The 21814-nt window shown below is 46.0% G+C and overlaps 1 protein-coding gene across 7 annotated transcripts in view; it reads left to right on the forward strand.

The window, feature by feature from the left end:
• LOC144276781 (tyrosine-protein phosphatase non-receptor type 11-like) overlaps nucleotides 1-21814 on the forward strand; it is an 82784-nt gene that overhangs the window by 42479 nt on the left and 18491 nt on the right. For all 7 annotated transcript variants that reach the window (XM_077837101.1, XM_077837100.1, XM_077837102.1 and 4 more), the window contains one exon: nucleotides 10342-10464. In XM_077837101.1, the coding sequence (XP_077693227.1) occupies nucleotides 10342-10464 (123 nt within the window). The remainder of the gene's footprint in view (nucleotides 1-10341; nucleotides 10465-21814) is intronic.

A 21814-nucleotide genomic window follows, 5' to 3' on the forward strand; every position in this document is an offset into this window, starting at 1 on the left:
TATTTCCATCTCCGTATCAACAAATCTTTTTGCAAGAGGTCTTAAACACCAAACTATGACACACGACCTCCATGCGGCTCTGCGTTGTGGACTCACGATGACTTCTGTTTCCCGAACATCTTGCTTATTTGCTCTCCCACACTGATTAGTGTTGCCACCTGACGTGATGGGGATTTTTTTTTTAATCTCTTGTCTTGCAATATTTGATATTAAAGCCCCAGCTGCTGGAGTCGATTACTTGAGAATCTCGGCTTTCATTGTGTGTGTGGAGGGGGGGAAGTTTCAAGCACTTGTGGTTGTGGGAAGAAAGATAGAAAATGTGACATAAAGACTCAAAACACAGGGAGGAAATAAAAAGAACCCAGCATTTATTGTTTAAAAACCCTCATGATTATTTATTGGGGCCCAACTCACAAATCTTTGAATGCTTGGGGCTGACAATACTGGAGTTCTCAATGCTTCCACTCCTGCCTTTGGTTTTTAGCTGGTTCCTGAATAATTTCTTGACACTCTGCTCTTCCCTTTCCAACTTGGTGGCTTTTCGGAGATGGGCAGTTGCTGGTAACTTGGGGTCTGCAGGGTATTAATTTTATTTTCTCATTTGGAAAGTACCAGCGATTTTGGGCACTATACTGACCTGGGGGAAATTTGATGGGAAAGACGTGTGTGTGGACGTATGTGGGCATAATAGAATTCCCACTGACTTAAGGAAGGTTGTAGAATATGTGTGCGCTCCAGAGACTCTGCCATCTTAGCAGTGTTGTCTAGCTATGCTGGCATAACCCTGAAATGTAGATGCAGCCTCCGCCGCGGGAAGGGGTTTTTCTGTTGGTGTGGGAACTTCACCTCCCTGAGCAATGGTAGGTAGGTTGACAGAAGCATTCTTCTGTCAATATAGCTGCATCTGTACTGTGGGTTAGGTCAGCATAGCTACCTTGGTTGGGGTGTGGGTTTTTTTTGTTTTTTGTTTGTTTTTTTTTAACACAGCTCTGTTGACCTAACTTGCGTGTAAAAGAGACTCTAGTGGTGCAACTTCTCTGCCTAGACAAGGCCTAAAGGCTTTTCTATATGTAGAATTGCCTAACGAGTGCTTTGTTCCCAGTGAGCTTAACCCAGTGGGGCCAAGGCATTTTTGTTCTGGAATAAGTGTCCACATGTGGAGTTATTAGGAACAGCTGTCGAGCTTTAAATTCACACTCTACCGTAATCCACATTCACTTTCAGATGTAGAAAAGCCCTGCAAAAGAGTGCCTTCATTGCCCAGTTGAGGTCAACAGGAACTGAGGGTGCTCAGCCCTTTACAGGACCCGCTTAGTTCTTCAAAGGAGCAGGCCCGACAAGACAGCACTTACACTGGGAGACCCAGAGGGACTTATCATCTTAATGCAAATCACGTCTGGAAGGGTGCACACAAAGTTTGTCCCTCTTAAACTCTGTTCTGAGTGTAAGCCATGTGTAGGCCATGTGTGAGAGACAAGGCCGTGTGAGGTAAAACTTCATGTGAAATGAAGTGGGCAGATGCTGTTTTTACGGCTCATTACAATTTGTAACACACTCTACCTGCTAACCCTTAATTCCACACTTCATTTTAAATGGTCTCCTACAGCACGTGTGAATCCCTTATGCTTAATAATCTGTCCCACCTTGTGTTTAGCTTGGACGCTTTGGTGACCTTCTCCGGACCTGAGGAACTGCTCTTTGAAGCTCGAAAGCTTGTTGCTTGCACCATAATAAGTTGATCCAATAAAATGTTCCATCGCTCACCTTGTTTCTCTCATGGCCTGGGACCCAAACAGCTGCAACAAAACTGCAAACACCACCATTTGTAGGCAAGTTCAAATAGAAGAGTGGGATTTTAAATCCCGTTTTAATGGGAAATGGGCATCTAAACACCCCTGAGCAGCTTTGAAGACTTCAACCTGGATACATATTGTTTTCCAAGTTCACTTTGTTTGCAAAATAGATTTTTAAATAACATTGGTTCTTGGAAACCGTTTAGAGTATCCAGCTATTCCGGCATGGTCTCCAGACATTAACAGGGCTATTTTAAATAAATAAATAAATAAAAAGCTTTGTCAGTTTTTGTTTTTTTGCTTTTAAAGCAGGGTCCAATCCAAACACCCACCCCTCAATTATTTTCAGGTGAAGTTTGTCTTTGGCTCATCCCACAAAGTTCCAGGTCCAATATCCAGATTCACTCAGTTTATAATAATATAGAGATGAAAACTAATTCTTGAGCCTCAGTCTGTTTGTGGATGATGTGGTTTTTGATGATTTAGTTTCAGGAAATTTGAAAATGGTCTGGGAGGTGTTTTTATGGCCGGTGTAATCTTTTATACTTTTTGAAACAAGGATTGACCGGTTTTTTCTCCTCCCTCCAGATGAGCGCTTGCTGACTTAAAACATATATTATTGCCACATCACAGCTCAATAAAAGTAAGTTTTTCAGTCTTTTGTTAGTGCCAGTATTCATATTTTTTTCAGCAAAGACATAATGTATGTTTTTAACTTAGTTATTTTAACTTGAGTCAGCTAACCTGTGAAAACATGGCAACTCTGCTTTTAACTTGTTAGCAGCTTACGTTCAACCCCAAATTTCCCTGTAGGTAGGCTTGGAAGGAGTAGATTTTTACTGGTAAATGTCAGTAAACGTGGATTTCACCACACACAAACTGACAAAATATTTCCATCTATAATTGAAATTGACAGTTAGGCGAAGTAAAAAATAAAATATAAAAATGCTGTTTGAGAACTTAGTTTAATATAAGGATATTCATTTTGTCAACATCACGTGTCAAAATAGACAACTTGTGTTTTAACGGTTATAGAGCATTGATGTCTCAAATTTCAACATCTGCCGTTAGGAATTAACGGTCTGATTTCTGACCTCTTCTCCCCTTCCTCCCCCCTTTTTGTCTGGCCCCTCCATAACTTCCTGAAACTGTGTAATTCGAATTCAGCCAAGCAGCAGCCTATCTATAGGCTTTAACCCTGGGGGCTTAAGTGGGGCACAAACCGTGTGCCGGTTCCTATGCATTGTGGTGAATCTCATGAGCATGAAGTAAAAAACATGATGCTTTTTCCTCAACCCCTTATCAATGACTACCAGCTTTCTGCTTGTGATCCTAGCTGTCATGGGGGTAGATGTTATGATTGGTGCATTGAGGGAGGATTGTGTGTGCAAGGGAGGGCTGTGTGCATGCATGGCTGAACCAGCATATGTAGCTGGCAGATTTCCCTTCTGAGCAAGATGTAAATTTCATTTTTGTTGTTGTTGTTTTGGTTTTTTTTTTTTTTTTTTCCCTGGCAGCCTTGGTCTTAGCACTTCTGCTTTCCATCACTAGGGCTGCAAGAAATGTTCTGCGTTAGGTGTCTTGGAAAGGGGGAAAACTATTCTTTGCAACACCTGGGGGTTTCTGTGACCGCGGAGCAGTGGAGTTCACAATTGTGACTGTAGCAGTCAGCGTTGGGCATTATGGGGCAGCTGCTGGAGGACTGATAGGGTCGAGAGGGAGAACGCAGTATCTGCATTTATGCCGGGTCAACCTCAGTGCATTGACCAGGCTGGACGCCGCTCAGGCAGGTGGGCTTACTATGTTGGCATAATGGAGAACTTGTGTCAGTGGGAGTCACATTTTAAGTGTAAACACGTGCACCAACTAGATGAACACAAGGCGGCTTATGTCAATCTAACTTTGTAGTATAGACCTGGCCTCAGGGTCTTCAATTGGTGCCACTGTAGCATTTCTAGTGTAGATGAGGCTAAGCCCCGGTTTGAAGCAATAGAACTAACTGGGGTTTATCCTCATTTATGAGGAGGGTAAATCCTGAGGTTTGTACCAATTTAAGGCTTGCTCCTACCTGTAACTGGGGTGAGCCCCAACTAGTTCAGTTTTGCAAGCTCCAGTTTGCCCTTGTCTAGACTCAGGGTCAGACCGTGTGCAGCTACATAGGTTGCCGTCCACGGCTAGCTGAATTGGGGCTAGTCCCAAGTGCGAAGAAGGCCTCAGGAAAAAGGCTAGTGTAGACGCAGCCGAGGGAGGAGGAAGAGCTAGTAAGATCCTGACATCACAAGAGCAGTTGAGACTCAGCTGTGTTGCCTCAAGGGAAAGTGTTGCATATGTCATGTGGGTTGTCTGGTTGTCTCATGTTCACCAGGTGGTTAGTCATTCCAGGTTTTCACAGAGGGCTTTCTGGCATTTTTGTGGTTGTCAAACCTCTTTCTCCTTTTGACTGAAGGCTGGAGCATTAGTCAGCCTGGTTTTACATTTAAACAGAGAGCATCTTTCGCTGCATTAGCTCTGCCTTGCTGTCAATTCCTGTCCAAACTGAATCAGGCTTTCATAGCTCTCTTCCCTCCAGAGGGGCCTGAGTAACTTCCTTCTGTGAGTCTGGCTCTTGTGCTGTGTTTAACTTGTCTCATTTCCTGTCTTGTTTTACAAATTTCCTGGGGCAGTTTCTATTGTTGATCTTTGGGTTCCTGAAAAGTGCTTGGGTTTTTTTTTCTTAATTTTTATTTTTATTTTAATTTATATTTTTGGTTTGAGTGAACCATGGAGGAAATCTTCCATTTCTTTGTAGAAAAGCAGGCTTGCCTGGAGTAGATTTCAGCTCCAAATACGAAAACGATGATAGTTAGATCTCTCTGTCTTCATTTAAAGTAAGTCTCTCTTAAGGCTGACCCAGTTCCAGAAAAGTGAAAACAATTTATTACATCGCATGTTTTATTTTACAGTGGGACACTTATGCAATTCATGTTCATTAAAGAAAAGGACCTACTTTGAGAATGTTATGCTAGTCATACTTCTATCTTGTGCATTCCTTCCCAAAGGATCGCAAATCTGTGTGTGTGCGTGTGTTTCTTTTCCCAAAAATAACTTCTCGTGTTGTCAGATTAAGCTGGGGATCTCCCTAGAAGCATCTTTCTTTCAAGACTTCTTTCAAATTCTTCTTGGGCCAACCTTGAACCTGAAAATTAAAAACAAGCACCCCCCGCCCCAAAAAAAAAAAAGTGGATAGCTGGGAATTAAGTCACCTGCATTTGTTTCAGCCCTGTCAAAGGTTTGGTTTGTAATGTGTATTTGAACTGAGCCCTCAGTTTTTGCACAGCTATTCATACATGCTCAGAGAGTCCTTCACAAAGATTTTGCATTCAGGAAAGGGAACTACCGAGTGGGGATACCCTTGTGGTAACCATCTGTACTTGAAACAGTCGCTTTCGTGCTGTGAGTCTCCAGTTGCCGCGTTTCTGGGCCAGAGACCTATCCCAAGGCAGTTCTCGGCAAGTTGTTCCCTTCTGCATATAGCCTTCAGAAGGAGAGACGTGCGGGGGAGGCTTTGTTTTTTCTCTTAGCACCCAGTGAGGGTCTGTAAACCTAGTAATGTTTGGAAGAGATTCTTCCACTACTGAACTCGGAAGTTGGCCTTTCCTGCATCTGTTTATGAGGACCACCTAGGTTTTCATGCTTCGTGCTCACTAAACACAGCGGGGTGTGTGCATGGATGTTTGTATTGACTTCTTTCCAAGCAGTAGGAGTGACTAGGGAAGCATCTTGGCTTTTAGGCTCTGCTTAACTTTTGAGAGACGTCACCCAAGTTGACAAGCCCAAAACCTGAACCCCTGAGGTGCCGCCTCGTCCCCTGTTCCTGACTGCCTTGTTCAAATTTTGGGTGAGCAAGGGTCAGGGTGCTGCATGGGAAGGCCCACATTTCTTTGCCATAGTGCACTGAGAATCAGTAGTCAAAGAAACAGATGCTAATGAGCATTGCATTGGGCCCAGGGAAGCTAAGGAGATACAGGGTGGAGGAAGAGACTGGAAAACTAGAGGAGACTGGGCATCTCTCTGCCCCTGAGCCACCATCCTGTCATTCCCCCATGACAATGAGACCCCTTCCCAGCTCCCCCTCCACTCCCAGCACCTGAACATTCCCAAGTGCAGCACCTCTGTTCCTCCTGCCATTAGTGGCCACCTTAATGCAGCTGCCCTGGTTTGTGACATCAAAAATATGGCTGTAGCCAAGAGACTGCTAGCATTTCAATATTAATTGTGGGATGGAAACCTTTGTAGGCATGTGTGTGCTCATGAAACATGAGAAGCTGGCAGTGTGACCACACATCAGGGAATGCGGAGGTCAGCATTGGGATACGCATGTGAAGTTCTGATCTCCTGGATACCAGGATGGTCTCAGAACACATTGAGGTACCTGGGTGTCTGCCCTGGTAGGGATTGTTTAATGCATATAAAGACGTGTAGCCCAGAGTTTCCTGTGATGCATTTAGCTAGACAGAAGAAAAATCATGCCCAACCCTCACAGCCCATCTTTGTCATTAAGCACTCAGCTAAAACATTATCCATGACATTTCGCAACTTTGCCTTGTCCCCGAGCTCCATTAAACTCCATTAGAGCCATTTGTTGTTCCGGCTGTAGCAGCTTTATAGAATACTAAGTATTTGGCTTCTGCACAAGGGGAGTCGCTGCTTGCGGTCTCAGAAGTATGAGGTTCTAAAACTGTTCAGATTCTGCCCTCCATGTCCTGTTTTCAAATTGCGTTTTTGGACCAGTTATGATATAACTTCCCCCCCCCCCCCTTTCCAAAAGAGCGTTTCAGTCCGGGGGGGGGGGGGGGAATAGCCCTAAGCGTAGAGCAAATGCTACATTTATTTTAATTTTCTCTTGTTTGTGTATGAGAGTCTCTTGCACACAAACACGGGGCAAGACATTTCTCTGTCCTTCACTTTTCCCATCTGTGAAGTGGAGATGATGATGATGATTATTTCTTGCCAGACAGGAGGTTTGTGAGGTTTATCTGGCTTCATTTATATGTAGGGCGCTAACTGATTAAATGTCCCCAGGTTTGCTCCTCTTGTGAAGGCCCCAGTTTCACTTTAAATGGTTGATTTGAGAATGAGGGTCTTGCGTTTTGGAGTCACTCTCTTTAGAGTAGTAATGCAAATCTCTCCGCCCAAGTGAGGTCTCTTCCAAGATTGTCTGTGGCCCTTGGAAGGGAAGTCTGAGCGCCATGCAGGAGAATTTTAGAGTTATAAACACCTTGGGAACGGAGATTGTTTGTAACTCTGGAACGTTTTTAACTCTGAACAAACCCTTCTGGTTCTCTGAAAAGTTTACGACTGAACATTGACTTAATACAGCTGTGAAACGTTACTATGCAGAAGAAAAATGCTGCTTTTAACTAGCTTAATTTAAACAAAACAAGCACAGAAACCATTTCCTTAACTTGTCAAATCTTTTTTTTAACTTTATTTTTTTGCTAGTTTACGTTTAACACAGTACTGTGCTGTGTATAGTATTTGCTTTTTTGTCTCTGCTGCCTGATTGTGTGCTTCTGGTTCCAAATGAGGTGTGTGATTGACTGGTCAGTTCCTAACTCTGTATTTGCTCTTGTTGTCTATTGCGACAGCAACCCCTTAAAGAATACCACTTCACATTACTATGCAGTTAGCTGTTATTTAAGACGAATGCAAGGAATACTACAGCAGATCACCTGCTTAAAGGTGTATTAGCGCTTGCTAACGAAGACCTTTTAACTAACGTACTAATACTCTAGGTCAAGATATTAAAAAGCGACTAATGATTTTGGTGCTTCAGTTTTTAGATGTGCAACTTGAGATGCTTTTAAAGGGGCCTCATTTTTCAAAAAGCAGGTTCAGTGCGTTCAGAAAATCAAGCCCCACTTAAGGAGTGTCAAACCGAGCACCCAAAAACGGTCACTTCCGGAAAAATCTTTGCCCTAGCGTAGACAAGACTTTAACTTGTGCTGGGCTGGGGGAAGCACCAGTGTCTTGTAGCTCCATCAAGGGATTTTGGTACTGACTGATACCATGAATTGAGGTCAGTAGATGACTTGACACTCTGATCCTGAGATGAAATTAAAATTAATCTAAATGATGACAAAACGTTGTCACCTATGCATAAGTAGTCTCCTTTTTTACCAACCCTTCTTTACTGGTACTCCCTATGATCTACATACACTAACAGCCGTGGTACTACAGAATAGCACTCAAAGCAGCTTCCCTGATCTTGCTGTGTTCTCGGCTTTCTTTATAATGTGATGCTGAGGATTTGGCTAGTTTCTCCATGCTTTCAAAGTTTTTTTGTTTTTGTTTTTGTTTTGTTTTGTTTTTTAAAGCAATGCTCGTGGGATGGCTGTCATCTTGGCAATGCTCGTGGGATGGCTGTCATCTTGGCCAACACTCCCGGGGTTGAACCAGGGAACTCCAGAGCTGAAATTATGAGTCGCTATAGCTTGAGCTAAAAATCAAGACTCCCAAGTGGCTGCTTTAACAAACCAGTATCCTCTGGGGGTTGTGCCTCGCGGGGGACACACTTGCCAATGGGTTACACTCACACTTTTTAAAAGGGGTGTTTAAAATTAGGCCCTCTGTGGCTCCCTAGCACAGGCGATGGCAGGACAAGCTTCACCCATAATGTCCTGCCAATGTGTCTCAATCCTGGCCTGGAGGAACCACCTCGTGGTGTAACAGTAGCTCTGTCTCCTTGGCCTGTTCAGTCCCTGACAGAAGCTGTAACGCGAATTGTGCCTCTTGAGTTACACCTGTACCTAGAGAGTATCAGACTGTTATTGTGGCCTGGAAAATTGGATTCACTGTCCCCGCTGCAGCTCTGACAAAACTTGTGGCCAGCCCAGGCCTAAATGTGACTTGTGTCCACCCACCACGTGGTTAATGCTGTTAATAAACACAGGGCCTAGACTAGGCTCACGGGTAGGGTTGCTGAATCTGGGGTGCAAACAACTGGGACCTCCGAGCCATTTCATCTGGGACAGCTCTCTCAAAACAGGGATCAGTGGGGGCAACCCTACTCGTTGGCCTAGTTAGCACTAGCCTTTTTTCTTTTAAAAATCCCCTCCTTTCATGAGGGCTCTGTGCAGCCTTAGTAAATCACAGGAGAGTCCCCCTCTCCTCCTGCCCTGATCAGGCAGCAGACCCAGATGGGGAGGGTCCTACCCTCTCTCAAACCGCTACCACTTGGACAGCAGAATCAGAGTAGAAAACTCTGAAGGTGTGATCCTGGGCTTCAGACTTAAGACCCATGGCTATGAGGTAGCATTAGAGCTTTTGGTCTCTTTGTGCTATTTTGGTTTGGGTTTTTTTTGCCTTTTTTTTTTTTTTTTTCCGTCTTAAAAGACACCCACACAAACCCTTAAATAAATACCACAAACGGGCCTGTGTCATATGTTGGGCCAAACTGACTGAAGGCAATAGTCTTTTTGGCCTGCTTGTTAATTGCTTTCATAGGGCCCCCATGAGTTAGGACTAAACCTAGAACCGTTTACAGCAGCTTGTGCTGATGGAAAAGAGAAAAATCCCTCTTGTTGCTGGGGGAGTGGCATAGGAGTGTGGTTTAATTTTTCATTTGCTATTGGTGTAAGTGTATAGAGAAGGGGTGGCCAACCTGCCCTTGAGAAGGAGCCAGAATTTACCAATGTACGTTGCCAAAGAGCCACAGGAATATGTCAGCAGCCTCCCGTCCGCTGGCAGCCCTGCCATTCAGCGCCTTCCCCCTCCCTCCCTCCCGATTAGCTGTTTCATGGCATGCAGGAGGCTCTGGGTGGGGAGGAGCGAGGGCACGGCAGGCTCGGGGCGGGGGTGGAGTGGGGGGAGGGCCTGGGGCAGAGCCGGAGGTTGAGCAGTGAGCACCCCCCTGGCACATTGGAAAGCTGGAGCCTGCAGCTCCAGCCCCGGAGTCGGTGCCTGGACAAGGAGCCGCATATTCACTTCTGAAGAGCCGCATGGGGCTCTGGAACCACAGGTTGGCCACCCCTGGGGTAGAGCGTGTGTGTGTGTGATTGCCCCCCCCCCCACACACACACATACCCAATCTTCAGAACCCTACTACCTTCTTCTAAGCCCTTGGGTTCATTTCCTTCAGCTTCCTGCTGGTTATTGACGGTAGAGATGCTTTTTTAGGTCTTTCTAACTTCCACATAACACCGTCCGTCCCCCCGCTAACCCATATATTTCCAGTCTTCTGTGTCTGCGCCCATAGGGAGAGGAGAGGGATGGGAACTGCCGTGCTGAGATCCCACCCAAACTAATTGAGGGGAGAAGAGTTCGGGCAGAGCTGTTGAAATGCAAAGGACTGTTCTTGGGCCCTAGGACGGTGGCGGGGAAGCTTGTATATGTGAGAATTGTAACCGAGTGGGATGGAAAGACCCACTGCTTTCAAGTGGGTCCCAAGTTCTCCCACCTGGCCGAGTCAGTGAACAGAAGCCAATATGAACACCCCAGTGGAGGAGATGTTGATGACTGGATGGTACCTAATGTATATTTGTTTTCACACCCCACATTTTTGTTGTAGGTGGTTTCACCCCAACATCAATGGAATAGAAGCAGAGAAGTTGCTCCTGACAAGAGGCGTCCATGGGAGTTTTCTGGCCCGGCCTAGTAAAAGCAATCCAGGAGACTTCACTCTCTCCGTCAGGTATGAAAATGGGGGCAGGGGATGGTTGCACCGGGGCAACAATAGGCACTGGCCTAATTTTGAGGCATACACTCTTGCAGACACTTGATTAAGTGGGCAAATCCCTGATGAATGCTTATGCAAATGGGCGAGGGAGAGGGGGAGGGGCATCTGCCTGCTGCATACAGGTATCTGTACGTGGGCCTGATCCCAATCTTGTTCAAGCCAATGGGAGTCTTTCCACCGACTTCCACAAGCTTTGGATCATAGGCCTTGTGTGCGCACAACCCCCAACTTGTTGATCCCTGTTGAGCGTACGTAATAGAGCACCGGCAGGGTTCTGTGTTCAGGTGCAAATGCTGATCACTGAGGGCTTGAAGTGCAAGAGACAAGCTAGTCCTCTGAGTGTCCGCTTTGAATCCCTCAGCACCCGAGCAGCACAGCATTCAATCCTGGCAGGACTGATTGATCCCTTCATTGTTCCAGGATAAACTTGAGTAACATTCATGTTGTGTAGGCCTTTTGAATGAGACCTGCGACAGCCCAGGTGCTGTCTGCTCTGCATGGACAAGATCCCAAGGCAACGTCCATTAAAAATAGGGCTTTGCCCTTGAAAACTGGGTCAGCGTCTTTCATTGACGTGCAGACCCCCTCAACCCTAGTGTTGGCTGCGTTTCTGCACAATCATGTGTACATAACCTTAAGTCCTTTGGGGACCTTTGGGCCCAAAGCCATTACAAAAACGAAGCGTATGAGTATGGTGATTTGGCTTTGGAATGTGGCCTTCCAGGAAACAGTGGATCATGTTCCATTTGTGCCTGGTGGGACTCCACTGATGTAAAAGTTACAATGAAGATAAACATAAGAACGGCCCTACTGGGTCACACCAGAGGTCCATTTAGCCCAGTCTCTTGTCTTCTGACGGTGGCCAGTGGCAAATGCTTCAAAGGGAATGACCAGAAGAGGGCAATCATCAAGTGATCCAGTCCCAGCATCTGGCAGTCAGAAGCCTAGAGACACTGAGAGCACGGGATTCCATCTCTTACCATCTTAGCTAATAGCCATCGGTGGATCAGTTCTGCATGAATTTATCGAATTCTTTTTTTAATCCAGTTATAGTTTTGACCTTCACGACATTCCACAGGTTGACTGCATTCTGTGAAGTACTTCCTTTTTGTTTTAAACCTGCTGCCTATTAATAATCATTCGGTGAGCCCCTGTTTCTTGTGTTATGTGAAGAGGTAAATAACACTTCTTCTTCTTCACTTTCTCCACACCATGCATGATTTTATAGACTTCTATAATATTCCCCCCCTTAGTCATCTCTTTTCCAAGCTGAATAGTCTCTGGTTTTTAATCTCTGCTCACATGGAAGCTGTTCCATACCCTTAATAATTTTTGTTGCCCTTCTCTGCGAGGTGACCAGAACTGCATGCAGTATTCAAGGTGTGACCATACTATGGATTTACATAGTGGCATTGTGATATTTTCTGTCTTATTAGCTATCCGATAATGCAAAGAATAGAGTTGACCCCCGAGTCCATGAGGTTAAAAGGAGCAGTTTGTGTGTTCCAGGGGTAGCTTTAACCCCTCCTGGGCCATACCTACCTGGAGCCTTACCGAGAATAAAACAGTGTCCCTGCCCCCATGCAGGCATCTTCTCTGACGTTATTTTAGTCGTTTGTAGTTTTTTCAGTGGCTGTTAATTTAGGTTTACAAGTCATTACCATATACTTGGTTTAAAGTAACCCTATGCTGCAATATATTGGTTAGATATTTTTTCCCCATCTGGTAAGGTATTGCTGTGTTACAGGATGTGAGCGTAACTTGTTTGTTGGAGGTACTGTATCCCCTCCCCCAATGCCCTTACTCTTGGTAGCCACTTGCAGGTTTTAATAGTGTTTTGAATATTTCAAGTGAGTTTTCACACTTGTTGTTTCCCAAAAGTATAATCTCGTTCCAGCGCCCTTCCTCCGTCCCGCCCTCCCCCCCCCCCCCCCCCGATTCCTCTCTCTGATGCTGGAACCCAAAATATCCCCATTCATGCTGATCTACAACAAGCTGGGCAGTAATGTGGGGGGCCATGGGAAGGAACGTGGTTAACTTTTCAGCAGGGTAGACAGTTTCAGCATCAGACTTTAATTGCTTATGCTGCAGGTAATCTTTGCAATCAGAAGCTGTTGAGTTAATAAGAGACAGGAAGTCTTTCTAATTAGAATGGAAAATAGAGTTAGTCACACAGAGCTGCCTTGAACAAGCTGATCACTGGGAGAGAAGAAACATAAGACTGGGTTTGTCTGTGTGGTGTTAATGCCTTTTTTCTTTTAATTTATTTTTTTGAGTCAATATTTTTGTCCGTTTTCAAAGTGAGCCACTGACGGCATCTCGGTAGAGTCAGGTATAGTGTGTGAGAAGCAGCATCTGCCTGCACAAGCTTTCCTTTCCAGCACTCTGCCCACACACGTCTGCCATTCCAGTGCCTCGCCGGGGCTCCATTCGGCACTACCCTGAGCAACACGACCACTGATGATGATGCAAACTGCCCTTAAATCTGCAACCCCTTCTGTTCTGCTCCTGGCACATGCTATGATGGAATGGTTAAAACGCCAGTGACCTCCTCCAAAATAGCCACTGCTAGCCAAAGCTTCCCAGATCTCCTGTATAAGGAAGTCTATATGTCCCTTGTTCTTGCAGGTGTGTGGGGAGGGGGGCAGCAAAGGGAGGTGATCTGGGATTTCAGGGGAGTACCTGGAACATTTTTCTAGAGGAAGAAGACCCTTGTGTTGCCATTTAGCCTGATCCATGATGACTTGACACTGGGGGGGGGCAGTTACTGTATGTGCTAAGGGTACAGGTGCTTTCCCACTACTTTTTAGGAACTGGGATGGTTGGTTACTATTTGTAGCCCAATGGAGTCTTGAGCTGGGTGGTCGGTAGGTGTGACCACAAGATAAATATTGAATTAAAAAAACAAATTGTGGGTAGCTCAATCCAAGTCCAATGTCCCTCGCCCACAGCCGGCGAGATGTGTGTCAAGCACAGAACACGAAGTTTGCCTTGAAGTCTTAATATTTATCAATTGTGTGGCCACAACCCACTGACACATTTTGATTCAGTGGAAATTCTGAACCAACCTCGCACACAAAGTATGCAATCAGCAAAGCCTGTGACGCTTCAATGTTTCCAAGAAAGTGCCTCTAAGTTTGTGCATTTGATTTTTGCAAGCCAGGTGTCATATCTGAAGCTTCAGATGCTTAAGCGATGGAAAAAAATCTTTCTCCCTGATTATCTTACCTTTGACAATGTACTATCATCTAAAATCTTCCCGCCTGAGCCCCCTTCTCATTTCTAGTGACTGCCTTCAAATGCTGCCTTTGTCACACACATGGGGTCATGTGCACGATGTATGGTATCATCTCTTGCACACATTTCATGAGTCAGGAAAGCAGTTCTGGGCGTGCTCGTGTCCCATTGAAACTGACGCCATGCAAGTTTGTGTTTTCCGGAATTGGAACTATAAAGCATAGATCAGTGGACAGAATGAGTAGCATTAGGTTATCTGAATTCCAACCAATCATGTTGCCCACCTTGTTCTTCAAAGAACCAAACGTGTCTGAAGGTCAGGAGCAGAAAGTACCTCTTCAGACAGCGAGCTAGCCTTCCACCTTCAGGTTCTCCAAGAATATGGGAAAAGGCAGCTCCCTTCGTGAGAGAGGGGACGTGGGCCGAGGAGAGAGGTTAGCTGTAGCTCTGGCTGACCAGCCCCCAAGCTGAGTGATCCACATGTTCATGGATCTCCAGGTAAGTCTCTTCCTCAGAAGCCCTCCCACAAAAGATGCAGCAGCCTCTGTCCCCATCCCTTGAATGTCTCTTCCCACGTCTTCCTCTCACTCTATGCAGCCTGGATTATTTGCTTCTGTCCCTGCAGCAATTACTCTGTGTCGGGTTGGAAATGGAGTGATACCCTCTTTATCTTCTTTGTACTTATTTGGGAAATCCGGTAATTTCTGAGTGAGTCAGGTTAGTTCTTTCCAAATCAGTGAAAAATCTGAATGGAGACAAATACAAAAAGAATCTTCCATGGCCCCATCTCTGTTCTTTTCCTTCCTCCCCTCTCTTCAGATCGTTTTCAACTAGTCAGTATAACATGTTGCCACACTTGGATATTGCAAGCCCCTCTTCTTCCAGTATCAGGAGAAGTTTGTTTTCTTGAGCAGTCTTTATTTTTGACATGGATCTGTGAATACTGAACCTTTTATTAACTGAGGCTGTCTCAAGCTTTGTGTACTTCAGCAGTGCTAACAAAATACATTTAATAATAGCTATACATAAATATTTGATTCAGCATAGAACGGAAAGGGTCTTGCAACTTTAGCTGAAGAAATGCAGCAGTGACCCTCATACTCGGATTAAGGAGGAGATAAGATACAAATTTCTCGTGAGTTATCTTATTCTGGGTCTGTATGGTGTTTCGCCTAATGTGATCCTGATCTCTGTTAGGGTATCTAGGTGCTAGGGGAATACAGATGACAAGGTGACTGTGCACACATCCATGGGTTACTTAGTGCTGAATTACCCTTTCAGGGACTGGATCATGTGGGTTATGAGAAGTGGAGCCTTTTCACAGGGACCTGGCAACAAGCCAAGCATTCCTATTTTATGACATTTGCACAGAAAGCCAGTAGAGACCAGGGTCTTGGGGAACAATGGGGCACTTTGGGAAAGATTTTGTTTATTAAACTTTCACAGGTTTGTAAAACTTAATTTGGGTTGATGGACAGCTATAGAAAATGTTAGGGTGGGAGGTGTGGAATGGTGACATCAGAGGTTGCTCAGCCAGTCATCTTAGTGTTGATTTCCATAGAGGATATTTGCATATTGCAGTCCCGATTAAAAGATGTTCTAAAAATACCGTAAAAGCTAGCCCTGTTTTCACCTCACACTTAATCACAACTCTGTCTTATTTGTTCAAAGGAAGGACTGGATGCTAATTAGGGTTTTGATACCCAATCTTCTAAAGCTCAATACTGGCTCTTAACAGAACTAGCCTCTTATATCAGGCATGATGTGATGGAAGCTACTTGGCAAGTCGGAGAGACCTGGGCTGTGCTAGGCCTCCTCTCTTCTCATGTGGGAACTGTGGTGCGTGCTTAGAGCCGTGTCTCTGGCCTTTTGAAGCATCCAAATATTTAGAATCACTTCTGAGAAAAGCAAGGATCCATTTACAGAATCAGTCAGCTCTCTGTAAATAACTTTAAACAAGGGGAAACAGTATTTTGAAAGTTTCCTGAGATGCAGCTGGCCTTGGGCCACAGCGGTAACACACATCTGTTAAAAGCACCTAATAGAGACCCTATTAACTTGGTAAATAGGTCACATTTTATGGGAACAGATCTTATCTAGGTTTGCTGCATGCAATAGAAAATGCTTCTGGGTAATAAAATCTTGCTAGAGTGCATCTCTCTCCCATAGAGATGTCCCTATTAACACTTCTGTAGGACACTGTTATTGTTAGCTAGACACTGGATTTTATAGGTTGTTCCCCCTTCCTCCCTGCAAAAAGCTGTAAAAGTCCTCTCCACCTGGTATTTGACTGATTAAATCTATCACCAAAGAGACAGAATTTAGGATTCTGTCATATGAATTCTATATACACACTGCAGGGTTCAAATCAAGCTCTGTTACGGAGGAGATACTGTTTGTTTGCAAGAGTATAGATAGAATGAGGAGGAAAGAAGGGGCTGAAAGAGGAATTCAAGAAATCTTGAGAAAACATCTAAAAAAGCAGTTGTCATGGCAGCTTAGTATGTTAGCACCTAAAGGTCCCATCCGAGAACAAAATATACGTATGCTTGGTAAGACCCAGTCCCAGCTTCAGAGAGTTTACAGTCTGAATAGGCCAGACAAAGAGAGTGTTGTTTTCATTTTACAGATAGGGAACTGAGAGACTCGCCCAAGGTCACAGACGAGGTCTGTGTCAGAGCTGGGATTAGAAACCAACTGCTCCGAGTCTCAGTCAAGTGCCTTAATTGCAAGACTATCTTTTTTGAGGGCTGGGTTTCTCACCTGACGAAAAGTAGATAAAAATCCTGTTTTGACTTATAAAGGGCCAAACTCTCTGTGGATGTAACTGCAAGGAACTCAGTGGAGTGTCACCAGCAGAGAGTTTGGCCTAAATCCTTTTTTGCTACTATTTCTTGCTTTACAAGTTTGACTTGGGGCTGTGGTTTGCCTGATACCTTGGTACATCCTGGAAATGCCTCCTCTGAATCATGAATTTTGTTTTCCCAAATCTGGCTTGACCAGCAAAGTGGGGGAAGTGTTACTTTGGAGGCAGGGAGCTTGTTCTGTATGGAAAGCTTGGATGGGAGCAGAAAACAAAAGCCTAGAATCTATGCAGCACAAACCCCATGGAGAAACCACTGTCCACTTATGAGCTCACTAATTGCCTTACGTTTGTTCTTCCTGGGATACTCTCTTCTCTCCATTGCAGAGAAATCTTGGGAATGGTGGGTAGCGGGATGGGAGAACTCTCCGCTACCCTCCTGCCGCCCCCATTGAAGCCTGCATTGATTGAACCATCTGCACCCATTCCATAATTACCCCATGTGGTGATTGCAGGAGAAGTGCCCATCCACGTTAGGCTACTGCGTGAAGCCATCCCACCTTGCCTCATGCTAGCTGGTGGGAAGGAGGAGATGGCATCAGGTCCACGTGACTGTGGATATTGGTTTGGGGCCTGGTGAACTGAGAGACAGATGAGGCTGAGAGTCTTCTCGGGGGAGAGACTCCTCCACTCTCCACGCCCTTTTGATCCTTGGCCTCTCTGCTAAATTGCTGTACTGCGGACACCTATACAGTGGGGAAGGAGGGCTGAGAACGTCCATGGATTTCACATCGGCCCCTGGGACGTCGGGGGGTGGTGAGTTCTAGCCTTCACGCACCCGACCTAGATTGGAACCATTAACTGCCTGGATGACGACGCTCAAGTCCATTCCAGAGCCATTTAATTCTCTGACTTCTGTCTCTCCAGTTGGACGTGCCTCCCAAAAGGCAAGAGAATAACATTTCGCTCTCTTCGGCATGATGCAATGGTAGAGAACTGAGCATTTTGCTGAGAACCCAAACTACTGTCTGAGCAGGGTCAAGTTTTCAACCAAGTTTCTAAAATACGTGGGAGGCTCTTCCTGTTTTGCATAGGCAACATTTTGATGTTTTTGCAAGTGGGGTCACACGTTGCCTGATAAGCTTTAGGCTGCCTTTTTGGCTCTGCCCGATGAAACACATGACCAAAAATACTTTGGGGGGACAGCAGCCAAGTGTGGCTCATGTTTTGACTCGTAGACCAGTTCTTCTGCCTTTGGTGCCAAAAATTATCCGATTCAGGAGTCCGCCAATCTGAGCGTCTTTGGTCTAGAAATCTGCCTGGAAACCTAATGAGGCTGTTCTGGAAGCCTTGAGGCTGTTCTCAGTTGGCCCAATTAAGAAACCGCACGGAGAGCGACTTCTCCCAAGGAGGGAATCTAATTTATAAAGAAAATCCCAAATATTTTCAGCCATTTAAAAAAGGGGTTGTGGGTCACTCTGGGACCGTGGGGAGGGTTTGGGTGAACTCTTAGCTCATGTAAAACATTTTGACCACCCATAGTGAGTTTCACCCAGTTGTTCTGAATATTGGTGGGTGGCTGCATCCCCACTTCATTAGCAGAACACGTAGGACAGAATTATTTTCCCTGGTAGGGCTCTTCCAGGCATTGCTGCTCGTCCTACATGTGAGAAGCTGCTGCTGATGTGAAGGTTATGCAAGGAAGGGTGGCCAGATTCAGGAGATCTTGTTTTGAATCCTGGCTCGGTCACCCATTTCTTGTGACCTTACACAAGTCCCCTTATCTCCTTGTGCTGCAGTTCTTCACCTGTAGAATAGAAGTAAAAATGCAAAATATCTCTCTTTTATGTCTAAGTAGATTGCAAAGCCTTCAGAGCAGGGACTGAGAGTCTCTGTGTTTATGCGATGCCTAGCATGGTGGTGCCCTGATCTCTAACGGGGTCTCTAGATATGCCATTGTAATACAGATTATCAGGGTTTCTCATGAGAGAAGTTGGCATGGACGCACCATTTGGCTCAGAGTTTTGAACTTGCTGACCCTTAAATCTCCAGAGAAGTTGGATTCTGCTAGCAAACAGTGCTGCGTCCGAGTGCTAGAACAATGTCCACTTTGTCCAGCACTAGCTGTGCCACTGGGTGAGTCGCGTATCTCGCCGTTGCGCGCTCTCTCTCTCTCTCTCTCATATCAGGCCAGGTCTTTGCATTGGTGAGGATGTTGTTCTGGGATTGGGGGTCTGTGGCCCAGTTTGAAACTGCTCAGTGAGACTTTTAAAGTTGCAAAAGGAGGGGCAGGGGGATGAAATCCCTCAATGCCCTTTGTGCTAAGCATGACCTTGAGGGCTGCCTGGATAAAGAGCCCCAATTGTCCATTTTCCCTTTGCATCCATGCAGTGCTAGCAACCTTTTGACCGGGGTGGGGGGAGGATTTCAGTGAACTGGGGCTTTGTAGGTTTTTAGTGGGCTTGGGTTGTGGGGAGGGAGCAGTGGAATGAAGGAAACTTCAGAGCGTCTGGCCAAATGGCGAAGATGTGGCTTCCATCCGGTGTGTTCTGTGCTGAGCAAAGGCTCTTCACGTCCAGCCTCAGGCATGAAACTGCTGGCGAGCTTCATCTGCCAGCTGTGATTGGATCAGTAATGGTGCTGCCCAATTTAGAACAAAACTTTTGCCTGGCCATGCTGTCACATTGGGAAGCGTAGCCTAGAGATCTCCCCCCTCTTTATGCCTTTATACGCACAAACTCGCTTTGCATAAGGGTTGATAAGGTCTGATTTTAACCCACGCTCGCTCTCTCTGCCTCTCTCACTAAAGATGTTTCCAGCGCGTGTGGTGACGATTACCATCTCTGATTATGGTCAGGGTGTTTTTGAAGGGCTGAGTAACCACAGTTGGAGACAGACTTTGAAAAGACTTTCCATCTCTCTTGAAAAGCTGGCCCTGAATCACCTTGGAAACCCTTCCGAGCATGTCCACAGCAGCAATCTACCTGAGCGTCGGAGCAGCCCGGCTCTTCTGAGAGGGGGGTTCGTCACCTGCACCAAGCTCTGAAGCGGAGTTTCACAGCTGGCTTCTCTTTTCTTATAATGGGCTGAACTTAAACTCTAGATCCAAATGCTCCCAAACTTTTAAGGCTCTGTCTGTACCACAACTAGAACAGACTCCTAACAGGTCCGATTCAAGCCATAGTTACAGACCGGTGTTAAGCATGCACAGCTACAGACTAGGGACCGAATGGCTAGGCAGCAGTTCTGCGGAAAAGGACCTAGGGGTGACAGTGGACGAGAAGCTGGATATGAGCCAGCAGTGTGCCCTTGTTGCCAAGAAGGCCAATGGCATTTTGGGATGTATAAGTAGGGGCATAGCGAGCAGATCGAGGGACGTGATCGTCCCCCTCTATTCGACATTGGTGAGGCCTCATCTGGAGTACTGCGTCCAGTTTTGGGCCCCACACCACAAGAAGGATGTGGATAAATTGGAGAGAGTCCAGCGAAGGGCAACAAAAATGATTAGGGGTCTGGAACATATGAGTTATGAGGAGAGGCTGAGGGAACTGGGATTGTTTACTCTGCAGAAGAGAAGAATGAGGGGGGATTTGATAGCTGCTTTCAACTACCTGAGAGGTAGTTCCAGAGAGGATGGTTCTAGACTATTCTCAGTGGTGGAAGAGGACAGGACAAGGAGTAATGGTCTCAAGTTGCAGTGGGGGAGGTTCAGGTTGGATATTAGGAAAAACTTTTTCACTAGGAGGGTGGTGAAACACTGGAATGCGTTGCCTAGGGAGGTGGTGGAATCTCCTTCCTTAGATTTTTTTAAGGTCAGGCTTGACAAAGCCCTGGCTGGGATGATTTAATTGGGTATGGGTCCTGCTTTTGAGCAGGGGGTTGGACTAGATGACCTCCTGAGGTCCCTTCCAACCCTGATATTCTATGATTCTATGTCCCAGTAACTCCATCAGAACACCAGACCTTTCAAAACTGTCTCTCCTGCTCTGCCTTTGGCACCCGTCTGTTTAGTTTCTTGAGGACTGAAATGCTGTGGTCTAACTAGAGCTATTGTGCTTGGTATATGGGGTTTCTAAGTGAAAGATGATAGAGAGGAGGTCAGACTAAAATTCACCACTCGCCATTGTGAGCCTCTGTTCACTGTGTGTGATGTATCGGGAGTAGGCATCCAGTGCCGGCCTCTCCAGAGGTGGGTTTTATGTATTGTTGGGCCAAAAATTCTACAGGCACGTAGGGTGGATTTTTCAACTGGTCCGCTCATGGCAGCATTCTTCCTAGCTTAAGAAACGTCTCCTCCTGTGGCAGAATCGAAGGTAAACTGCCCGAGCTCCCCCGCTCATGGGCACAGCTCCATAATGAATGTGAAATTTGCCGGTGGAGCTTACGCGGGTTTACGCCAGTGGAGGATCTGGCCTAGTGTGGGCAGCTGACGAATCTTTGAGGAAGCGGAGCGGCTAGAGAACATGTGGCTACTGCTGCGTTTCTGGATTCAGTCACCGAGGGTTCAGCAATACTGATGGCACTTAAAAGTCATCTGCACTTCTTGAATAGCTTTATTGATCTAAAAGAACGCAGCTATGTGCATTCAAAAGGGACTTGCCCGCTGAGTGGGACCTGAATAAGAGATGCTCTTTCACAAAATCCATTGGCTTTGACAGTCACGTCATTCCTCTGTTGCTGCTGCTGCTGATTAAATGACAAGTATTTGGTGTAACGAGTTTGCCCTCCTTTCCGCCTCTGATTCCAGCCGCAGCGATGTCCCAAGCCTCCCTTTTGATGTCACAGTCCCTAGATGCAGACATGATTGTGCTGTCCATGGATGGAGTGACTCTAGGCTGGAAGCCCATCCGAGGACCAAGTCTAGGCCAAGAAATGGCCAGCAAAACGGGGCTAGATCATCCAGTGATGCAAACTGGCTTCAGTCCATTGGCGCTCGTTCCATTTCATTGCTGGCTGGAGACACTGCAGGCCATCGCGTGCACGCTTGCACAGGTTCACAGTAGTGTAGATCAACCTGTCCGTACCCTGCATCCTCTGACTCCCCCGCAGCCCATCTACGCCGTGATGGATGCTTTCTTCCTCGTTCAGAAGAACTGGAAGTAGCCCCTCGAGGAAAACTCGGCCTGCAAGGGCTTGTCTAGATTAGAGGAATTTGCACGGAAGCAGCTACACTGATGGAAGACACTGCTGCAAAGTCTTGTTGCAGGCCTGGTGCAGAATTGGGCCTATACTACTGCAGCTGTCCGAGCGAGTTACGTGGCTAAG

The sequence above is a fragment of the Eretmochelys imbricata genome, chromosome 18 (assembly GCF_965152235.1).
Source record: "Eretmochelys imbricata isolate rEreImb1 chromosome 18, rEreImb1.hap1, whole genome shotgun sequence".
Classification (NCBI taxonomy): domain Eukaryota; kingdom Metazoa; phylum Chordata; order Testudines; family Cheloniidae; genus Eretmochelys; species Eretmochelys imbricata.